The sequence below is a fragment of the Poecilia reticulata genome, linkage group LG22 (genome assembly GCF_000633615.1).
Source record: "Poecilia reticulata strain Guanapo linkage group LG22, Guppy_female_1.0+MT, whole genome shotgun sequence".
Classification (NCBI taxonomy): domain Eukaryota; kingdom Metazoa; phylum Chordata; class Actinopteri; order Cyprinodontiformes; family Poeciliidae; genus Poecilia; species Poecilia reticulata.
Window position 1 is genome coordinate 4,078,627 of NC_024352.1, and position 11,092 is coordinate 4,089,718.

Sequence of the window (11,092 nt, forward strand, 5' to 3'; positions counted from 1 at the left end):
TCTTCAAAATGATCTGATTTAAATGTAACGTGTTAACTTAGCTAACATCTCTGTTAGCAACATATTAATGTAGCTTGTGTCTGTTTGGTTAGCATGGCTAATTGGCTGGCTTGCCTCTGTTTGCTAGATTACTGCAGTTTAATTTTACAACTGGAGAGTTTCTATACTTAACAATAACATTGCTTTTGCGTTTTACTTTAAAAAAAAAGTTTGTTGGTAAATGAAGGTGACCAACTCAAAGGGAACTAATTCCTTTGTTCATTTTATTGTCTATTTGAAAAACTATACTTTTTACATGCAAGTGTTCTCTACTGTTTCTGGCAGGTTCTATTATGCATATAGTATTTTTCCATGCAAGTTTGACAGTTTTGATCGTTTTATTTCATCTCAAGTTTAAAACTCTGGTCCTCTATGGCACTGCTGATTTGAAATCATTTGACTGAAATGAACTGCAGGTTTATAATATTAAACGGTCACATAAATAACTTTATGTGTCTGATTTTTACATTTCTTTTCTTACTTTTGATTTTGATTACTATGTCTAAGAATGAAGTGAAACTTTGGAAAAGTTTCATACTGGTAAAATGTTGTTTAAAAACTACTTTGTTGCCCTCAAGTGTTGTGGGCTAATTAGCTACTTACTAAAAAGCTTATTTAGAATTCCAGCTACCTGGCTACAATCCTAGGTATAGAATTCTAGCTACCTACTATTAAATCATTCTGTCCATGGTTTTTTATAGAAAAATGAACAGAATGATTCATGGTTCTAGTTAGAATGCTAACTAGCTAGGGAGCGACTAGGCATTCTAGATGCCTAGCTTGAATGCTATACTGGGAAAAACTGGTCAGTTAATCTTTGTTTACAGTAATTACAAGTATTAATGCAACAAAAATAACACTTGTATTTCTAGAAACCATTTGCTACCAAATTGTAATAAACAGTCTGACAAAAAGCTCTAATCACCTGTAGTTATTGTGACATTGGAAGTCTGCTTTAATCTTGGCCTCTTTTGGACTAGCCTTTAGCTTCAGCCTTGGGTAGCAACTAATATGTATTTATAATATATGAAAATGTCAAGTGATGACAAGACCAAGTGCTTATGTGTTTTTAAAAGGTAATTTAGTATGTTAGCCATCTTTCTGTGCTAGTAAATGTTGACAGTGTTCCACAGCCCAGCTTTCACACACCAAAAGAGACATTCAGTTCCATGAAGATATGTGCCCGTTTTCCACTGACTGGCTCTACTAGACCCGGCTCCACTTTACCCAGCCCGCCTTGAGAGGGTTTCCACTGCTGTTTTTTCCGTCAGGCCCGAGTCGATACCGAGTGTGATGCAAGCTTTGTTGTTGTTCTCTGATTGGTCATCATGGTCAGATGTAAGCGTAAATAGAGAGGAAAAACAACCTCAGCCACTGGAGGGTGGCATGGCCTTCATCACCTCGGTGTTACAGGACACATGGTGAGGTTTTATTTAGCTTTACATGCAAGTACCTAAAAGTTAGCTAGTATTTGTGTGTGTGTTCTCTAATCTCGCAGCGAACCATAAAACAGAAACTGTTAATGCAAGTCAATTCTCGCTGGTCTAACATTGTAAAAGAGCCAGGTTGCAGAGCATGAATTGAGCGCTGCATCCACTGCCTTGCATTCAACTGGTCTGTACTTTACACAGGATCTCTCCCTTCGGAAGTTGAAAACGAGACACAGGTCGACACAGATTACCCATCACGTCTTTTTGCTATGGAGCCCAGCAGTTGCAGTACCCCTAACCCCCCCAGATGCACCGTCCGCACGGCTGCTGTCCAGCCAAATAATGTGATTTTTAAAAAAAGACAAAAAACACTTGAAATGGCTAAATATTAGCTCTTTAAACTGTTATGAGCTCTTTATCATTTTATGGCTTATAGTTAAAAAGTCACTACTTAGGATGTCATCCAAGAAAAAAAAAAAAAACACTTTTCAAAGTCATGTCCACCTTTTTATCCATTGATTTTAAATGTGGGTTCTCATACGATGTCTTTAACAAGCAACGTTACCCCCTCTGCTGAGCTGCATAAGCTGCCGTACCTTTCAAGAGTCACAAAAATCAGACATGTTCTTTAACAATAGTTCACAACGTCTGAACAAGTGTGAAGTCTTGCTTGGAAAAGTAATTGGAAAAATAATTATTGCAAAAGCATATTCATGCCACCCCCCTTGCACCTAGCAGCGCTGCTATATGATTGATTATATTAGCGATATCCGGTGTCATAGCAGCAGGTGCAGCAAATGTTTGTTTTGGTACCTCATCATATTTAGTGAAGTAACTACCAAGTTTAGCCTAGACCTGAATTACGTTCATGAAGGATGCAATTCTTTTGAACGGCTCTTTACCGTTAACAACAGGACTGGAGTCTCTGTTAGTGAGAGCTGTTCTTTGTTTTTGTTTTTTTGTTTTGTTTTTTTGCTTATAATGCTCTGCACACACTGCAGTAGCTCTTCACAGTCTGTGTCTGTTTATTTGAGTGTGGTGTGTATTTGTGTCAATTCCCACTGAGTCACTGCCTGTAGAACCTTTCACTGCAGTTGCAGCTGTAAGTCTTTTGGAGTCTACCAGCTTTGCACACCTGAATATTGAAAATTGTTGTCCACCCTTGTTTGCAAAATGGCTCAAGCTCAGCCAGACCGAGGAGTGAGTGCATGTAAACATCCATTTTCAAATTTTGCCACAGATTTTCAGCTGGATTTATGTCTGGACTTTGATGTTTTACCATAAATAAAATGTGACCTAAATCATTCTGTCGTAGCTCTGATTGTATGTTTAGGGTCATCGTCAATGAACCTCCATCCTAATCTCTTGCAGCCTCTAATAGGTTCTCTACCAGGATAGACCTGCATTTAGTTCCATCCAGTTTCCCATCAACAGGAAATAATAATACAAAAGAAGTCAATCTCTCAAGAAAAACAGAAAAATCTTCAGAAAGGCTGAAGAGGGTTAGTCAAGATTACTTGAAAAGATTTACAAAAGAGTCTGGCTCCTTGGAAGCAAAACACAAAGAGCAGTGTGAGATTTAAATCTTTGTTGTCATGTTTGTTAAGACATGAGACCATAGTGCAAGTAACAATCAAAGAACCCCAAAACATAGCTTGAGATGTTAATTTGTAAATGTGTACAGCAAGATCAAGGTCAACGTTATAGGAAGAGAGATAAGTTACTGTCTGAGATTCGATAGATTGTTTTTGGAATGAAGAAGAAAAGGTTTTGTACTGGTGGAGAGGAGGTGGTGTTCCAGTAGGAGGCTAGCATATCCGCAGAAGTGGAGGTTGGAAGGGATTGTTGCCGATTGTCTCTTTGTCCTAATTTTATGTTGAAGGTACGGCGTGATTAACGGCGGATAGGCGAGTGAGTCAGGAGAAATCCGGGACAGTGTTTCTACAAAGGTAGCCAGAGGAGCAGTAGGTGCGTTTCTATTGATCATATAAATGCACAATTTGACATTTCTAAAATAAATTTGCTTAATGGAAACCCGCCGATGAAAAGTTTTGGAGCTAGGATGAGGTGTAACACGACTCACGTGATCGACAACAGGATGTTGCATCTGGCACAAACCACGAAGAAGGCGTGGGATGGTTTTTAATAACTTATCATGTGAAGTAACTTATTTACATTTGATTTTAATTGCGAAATTGTGCTTTTTTTTTACATTAACGGAATATTAACATGGTTCTGCACATGTTTGTAATGGAAACGCAGGTAGTGAGGAGAGTTGTGACGGAGTCCTGGGTGAAGTTCTTCTAATTGATACACAGAGGAAGCAAAGTTCTGCAGTCCAGGAATGTAACGACAACAAGAAAATGAAACATTTTTGAAACAGAAAAGTGAGTGTCAGAAACTCGAGGCACTTTTAGACACCAGAATTATCTGACGCCTGATTACCACTCGTGACCAAAACAATCTGGCATTTGAATCAGAGGACCCATTCCTCTTTAACCTAAGCTCCTCCTGCCTGATTGACCTTGATGAGCTCCAAGTTAAGGACACACCTGCCAGTCACATCCCGTAAGGAGAGAAGGAAGGACACACACACGCACACACACACACCAACATGCATACAGATCTGTGCATATGACAACTTGCACATCTCTAGTACCTAGTGTTCACCTTGTCAGCTGAATGAATTTGAATATGAGAAAAATTCAAATATATCCCAGATCAAAAAATAAATAAAATCAGTTTTAAAGTTGTGGTGCTTGTGAGAAAGGACAATAAATTTTACAGTGACAAATTCTTCATTTTGATTTAGAAATCCCATGTTCCTTTTCAGTGCTGTCTTTGCATACCCAGATTGACTTGTACTGTATCTGACATCTCATTAAAACAGCAAAGGAGTTATCCAAATACTCCTTAGCTGTTTTAATGCCTTTCAAAAGTCTGTTTCGTGGAAATAAAATTGAAAACCTACATTTTTCAACGTAGGTTTATGTATGTAATATCTGGAGACCTCCCACCGAGGTCTCCAGATATTTAAGGTTTTAAAGCTGTTGCTGGGTAAAAGAGTTTCAGCTCCCTCCAAAAAGGTTCAATTGCGTTGAGGTCTGGAGACTGGCTGGTCGTCTCCAGGACTTGGAAATGCTTCTGACGGAGGTCACTTCTTAGCTACCCTTGCTGTGTGTTTCGGTTTAATGCCCAAACTCTCATGATACACGGCTCCCTTCATCCTATGCTTAATACGGTGTAGTTGTCCTGTCAGTTTAGCAGAAAAGCACACCCAAAACATGATATTTCCACCCAAAACATGATATTTCCACCCAAAACATGGTATTTCCACCACGAGATTGTGCTCAGCCTTCTTCTTTTGGAGTTTATCCCAAAAAAGTCCAGTTTTGTTTCATCTGATCACATACTTTCCTGTGGGTTATTAGTTTTTTTGCAGTAGTGTCCTATACAGAGGGGCTGCTTTCTTGTGTCTTTTTCTTGTCAGAAAGTTGTAGATTTTAAGCTTGCTAGCTGTGTTAGCTGTCCTAGCTGAAAGAGCAAAGCAGCTTGATAAATTTGACTGGCAGCCAATCAGAAAGATGAGCATAGCAAATACTACTTCCATAAATTATCTTAACTTATATTTTATAGTAATGATTGAAAAACAGGTTACATTTTATGATAAAAAAGTTGTAATAACATTTTTATTTTTGTGTTTTTATCCTAATCTTTCCAAAATGATGTGCCCCTAAATCATCCCTGGTGCCCCTCATGGGGCAGCAACCCCCACTTTGTAAAACTCTGATCTAGATGGTCATTGGCAAACTTCACATGGGCCTGGTGTGTGCTGCAGAATTTTATTCCTCGAAGGAAGAATGCGTTACTATGGTAACCTTTGAAACTGTAGTCCCAGCTCCCTCCAGGTCATTAATCTTTGATCTTGCCGGTGGTGGACAGGTTGGAGTTTGACTGATTGTGGACAGGTTGGTGTCTTTTATACAGATAAGTTCACACGTGTGATTAATTCAGGTAATGAGTCTAGGACAGGATAACATCTTAAAGACAAACTAACACATTTGTCAGAGCCAGAATTCTTGCTGGTTGGTAGGCGATCAAATAATTAAGCTAAATGGCTCTGTAAAATAATTCATTTTTAGATTTAGATTCTGACTCAAACGGATGAGGTGTACCAAAGGTGAAAATTAAAGACCCCTCCATTCTTTGTAAAACTTGAAAAATCACGAGTGTGTCAAATACTTATTCTCCCCCGGCCGCCCCACTGTAATGACCTGGAACATAGACATCTTCAATTAAAAGCCCTGAAGGCCACATAGCCCTTTTTGTCCGGTGTTGTTGTTTGTTAGCTGAGGTTAAACAGTCACAGCATCCTCCTCTTTGGAAAGTTTCTCTCAATGAATTTTATTAAATGAAGCCACTGACCTACTCTCAGCTCAATGAGTGTATAACCACACCCTCTGGGCTCTCTATTGGTTGTCAGGAGTTACTGGGAGTTCTCCACAGTCTTCATGTGGCCGCTCTCCAGAGTTTTTTTTTCCCTCCTTTTAAAGCTCCTAAAACCTGCTTCACTCTTTCTGACACTTGTTGCAGCTGCACGCGCATCATCGAGAGAGTCCACCCGAACCGCTTCAGCTTCTCCTTTGGGATTTCCCGCGGGGAGTGATGAACTCCATCGACCCTCAGTCCCATCACCAGCACCAGCACCACACCTCCCCTACCGTCGGCTCTCTTCCACATAAAAGCGCCCAGGAGTCCCCGGACATGGCAGCTGCGGTCTACTGCGACAACTTCAGCAGCGTGTACCACCAGCAGAGCCTCCAGGGCGCTCAGAGACCCGCCGGCTACGGCCTCGGGGACTACGCCTCCTCCCCGAACCCGTACCTGTGGCTCAATGGGCCGGGCGTGAACTCCTCCGCGTCCTACCTGCACGGCAACAACCCGACGCCGTTCATCCCGCCCTCCTACGGCTCGCAGCGGCAGTTCCTCGCCAACTCACCTGGGTTCGGAGGGCCCGACCTGGGTTGGCTGTCCATCGCCAGCCAGGAGGAGTTGCTGAAGCTGGTCCGGCCGCCATACTCCTACTCCGCTCTCATCGCTATGGCTATCCAGAACGCGCACGAAAAGAAGCTGACCCTGAGTCAGATTTACCAGTACGTGGCTGACAATTTCCCTTTTTATAAGAAGAGCAAAGCCGGCTGGCAGAACTCCATCCGGCACAATCTGTCTCTGAACGACTGCTTCAAAAAAGTCCCGAGGGACGAGGATGACCCAGGTAACCTAAACACCTTGGAAAGGGTTAGAAATATTTAGGTGACGCCTTAAGTGTATGGAAGGTCAAACGTGCCACAGTTAAACAAATAAATAATCAAAAATGTCACGATTTGAATAAAATTGTGAATATATTTAAGATTTTATTTAGTATTGTTAGTATATTTTTTACAATATGAATGATTGCAATGCTAAATTAGCTAATCTTGCATTTAATGTTTCCCCCCCTTTTTAAAATGTACATTTATCAAAAATAAAGCTAATATAGAATGGCAACAAGTTAGAATTAAATTTGCACTAAGAAATTACACGCATTTATAATTTAATTATTTTCATTGTTCCTTTTTATTAAAATTATCACTGGCTTATTGAATGTTTAGTAATATCTAAACTGTTAACCTGCACAGCTTGTCAGACCAGTTGTTTTCATGCTTTGCTGTTGTATGGGACAATGGCAAAACTAGATTGAGAAGTAATTTTATTTATTAAAAAATTTATAGGTATATAATGCAGATTTAAGTATTTATTGAAATGTTGTACTGTTGGTCCCCCATGATGGTGGAAATATCCGTGAAGAGCAACTAAACTGGATTTTCTTTAAAGTGAAAAAAACAAAATTAAAAAACAGCCCAAACTTACAAAAGGCCATTGCATTCAGAACAAACTACTAAATAATTTCTTATATCTAAAATAGCTTGGTTTATAATCCTTTGTTACAATGTCAAAAAAACCTTTTACAGTTAGTTTAGATCAGTAAAAATATACACTAAGACAAGTGTAAATACCATAGATTCTGTTTTTGTATAATTATTAAAAGTTTTTTTTTATATTGCATGGGTAGCATTAAAACCTTCATAGTTAGTTTTGTTCCCCCATCTTTTAATTTGAAATACCTGCAAAAAAGGATAAAAGGGTGAAAAAGACTTTGAAGTATTTGTCAAAATGTGTAGAACATTTAATAAATATACAAAGATGTATATCTTTGTATATTTACAAAGATACAAAAGTACTAATAATTCTCAAACATTTATAAAAAGAGAATTTACCAATTTCATCTTAAAATCAAAATCTGACAAAAGTTGTTAGATGCATTTTCAAGAAACTTTATAAAAAAAACAAATTTGAACATGATTTCCAAAAAAATAATTACTTAAGATGTAAAAGAAGTTGTCTAATTTTTCCAGTATGTACAAAATTACACAAATTAGATTTTAATCATCTCTTTCAAGAACAAAGAGAAAAGAAATGTATGTATGAATGAAATTAGGAAGAAGGGAACAAAGTTACAGTTTTTTGTTTACCTTTTTTAAAGTTTATATTACATGTACTTAAAGTTACCTCGATCAATTTTTATTTATTTACACTTAATTAAATGTATATTTTCTGAGGAAAAAAATAAAAATACCAGATATTATTCCAAGTCTTGGTAAAAAAAAATAAAAACAAAAAAACAATCTCACTTGACATATTTTAAAGATTAAGATTTGCATGCAGAGAAAATAAATGACTGAAATTATTTTATTTTTCTAATCTTCTTTGCAGGAAAAGGAAACTACTGGACGTTGGACCCCAACTGCGAAAAGATGTTTGACAACGGAAACTTCCGGCGGAAAAGGAAACGACGGTCAGACCCGAGCCTTTCGGGGGGAGCTGCTGCGGCCGCAGCCACAAAGCTGGAGGACGGCCGGCCGACGGCGGCGGGCCCCATGAAGGCCTCGGACAGCCCCCAGCTCCTGGGGCCTTCCTCCCCGGAGATGGAAGCCATGAACGAAAACCACAAGAGCTCGTCGTCGTCGCCAGCGGGGCTGGCCGCCGCCGCCGCTCCGTGTTTCAATAACTTTTACAGCAACATGTCGGCGCTCGGCTCGGGGGCCCCCGGCCGACAGGGGTCCCTCGGACTGGTGAACGAGCTGTCAAACAGGAACATAACGGCTCTGAGCCCATACCACCCTGGCGGCGGCAGTGGCGGCGGGCAGGAGGCGGGGCCTCCCGACCACGGCGAGGGCTTGCATTTTAACCGGGGAGTGTACTACAACACGTTCGGCGGAGGGCAGAGCGGACAGTTCAACGCTCACTTCTACAACAGCTTCAGTGTGAACAGCTTGATCTTTCCCAGGGACGGGACTGAGATCTAGGGGGACCAGGCCTCACCTGCTGGAAGACTTTCTCAGAGAATCCCACTCAGAATACGCATCAGTACTCGATACGCTTCATATTTCCTACAGAGAAGTCACAGCACAGACTGAGCTGGAGTGTCTGATTATCATCAGAGAGCTGAAAAAAATGCAAAAAAACCCAAAACAACAAAAAAAAACTTTTCCTTTCACTTACACCTGAGCACCTTTTTCAACTAAACTTCGATCTTGTAACATAAAAAAGTAAAATATTTTATAAACTTAAATTGATTTTTTTACAACCATATTTAAAGTTGAGCCCAAACCTTCACAGTTCTATAGGTTTTTCACAATAAAAGAGCTTGTTCATCACTAACACCAAGCTGCCAAAGTTGCCTATGTGACACCAACAATACCTCAGAACGACAGTCATTTATTACAGTGGCCCTCCAAGGGTTTGTATTATTTTGTTAAACAAATGCAGTTATGCTAATATGTTCACTCATATGCTTGCCTTATGAACCAGGACCAGCTGAGATTTTGGGAAGTTGCGGTTTCACAATCGTTCCTACCGTTTAAGTCCTTTAATGACATGGCAGAAAAAGTGCTGACCAGAGTTCTTGCGGTTTTCATAGCTGCCCCTCCCCAACATGTTGCTGCACACTGCTCGTGAGCAGGCTGAGAAAGGAAACGCTGCGCTTCTCCCGAGTTTTACAAACGGAAGAAAACTTCTTGTTGCTTGGATATACAATAAAAATGTGATAATCAGTGTGGAAACTGAAGTAGCATCACCCACTACGCTTATTAACAAAATGCTGTTTGAAAACTTCAGTTAGTTTGTTAATCAGTAAGCTGCAGACTCAATACCCCGCTGGATTATCTAATTACCCAGCTTGCTGTTCTTTTGTTGCTATGTAACCAGAACACCTAAAACATGTGATATTCTGCCCAATAAGCACTTAAAAACTACTGCTAAATTTATCAGATTCTTATTCTCCAGCTTGTGAAACAAGATCAGAATAAATGTCTGCAGCTGCATTTCCATTATGTGTGCAAAACTTTTGAAATCCTGCTAATGTTAAAATTAAATAAGAAATGCATTTAAAATGCATAAGAAATGCATTTTAAATGCATTTTGAGCGTTTCTTATGCAGAAACGCGATTAAGACATAACGCGTGAAGTTTGTTCACGCGATATATCTTTAAAAAAAATCATGGCGGCGACGGATGTAAACTGATACTTGAGATTTATTTATAGTGGAGTCAGCCGTGCATCGTCCAAGGAGGATAGCTCCTATAAATAAGTGGGTTTCTGCTTTATAAAAACTGCAAATAAAAAGTGTTTTTACTGAGATTTTGCAAAATGTATTAATTTTGATACAGCTAAAAAAAACAAAAAAACATACAGAAACTTGGCGTATTCATTTCTAGAACTAAACTTTGTGTAACTTTAACGCCAATTGAAATGCAGCCACAGACATTATTGCAACAGTGACAACTGATGTGTTATTTAAGCACCAGTAGGACTAATTGTTTTCTGATTTAACAGCAACTACATCATATTTTACATTTGTTGTTGTTTTAAACTCCTCTGTAAATACTGTGAAACTGTGGTACTCACGCTAAATGCTGCCCGACCAGCCAATACCTGCTGCCTTGTTTCTGACATCCTCCATGTTGACTGAAACCTCAGCACTGTGGCTTATGGAAACAGACATGGACCTGATAGATGTGTATTTTTGTAACATTTTTTGGAAAAAAAAAAACTTTTTGGGAGTATTTATGCTATTTATGTTCATAGGCATTTTCTACTGTTTGTCCAAAAAAAAAAAAAAAAAACGCTGATTAAATATGCAAATATTAGTTTCCAGGATGCAGCAAAAAAAAAAAAACAGCATCACTAAAACACAGATTTTATTAATATACAGTATCTGTAAACAATATATTCTGTCTTGTTTATTTTCCTCAGGATTCAGTTTGACAATCATTAAATGGCTTTTATATCAATTATTGACATGTTGTTATGTTTTTACTCTTGATGAAATGCACCACACCATCAGACTAAATAAAACTGAACTAGTTTCTAATGCATTTTGCTTGTATATACATATATATTATTAGGGCTTTGCCAAAAATGTAATGTGTTGCTCTATTTCATATCAGTTCACACAGAATACAAAAAAAGAGAAATCATTCTTGTTCCTTGTATTCTCACAACTTTACTTACATTTACATCTT

The 11,092-nt window shown here is 39.0% G+C and overlaps 1 protein-coding gene across 1 annotated transcript; it reads left to right on the plus strand.

The window, feature by feature from the left end:
- The first annotated feature begins 5,348 nt into the window (after positions 1 to 5,348).
- Positions 5,349 to 10,861, plus strand: foxi2 (forkhead box I2). The gene is made up of 3 exons (XM_008398792.1): positions 5,349 to 5,437; positions 6,063 to 6,744; positions 8,283 to 10,861. The coding sequence occupies exons 2-3, from the start codon at positions 6,135 to 6,137 to the stop codon at positions 8,873 to 8,875; spliced, it is 1,203 nt and encodes a 400-aa protein (XP_008397014.1). The 5' UTR covers positions 5,349 to 5,437; positions 6,063 to 6,134; the 3' UTR covers positions 8,876 to 10,861.
- The last annotated feature ends 231 nt before the right edge of the window (positions 10,862 to 11,092 follow it).

What these genes read in the sequence shown, in the direction of transcription:
- foxi2 (XM_008398792.1), top strand. Translation starts at nt 6,135, where the DNA reads ATGAACTCCATCGACCCTCAGTCCCATCACCAGCACCAGCACCACACC. An exon ending in GAGGGACGAGGATGACCCAG is followed by an intron (nt 6,745 to 8,282) that starts GTAACCTAAACA and finishes TCTTCTTTGCAG; the next exon opens with GAAAAGGAAACTACTGGACG.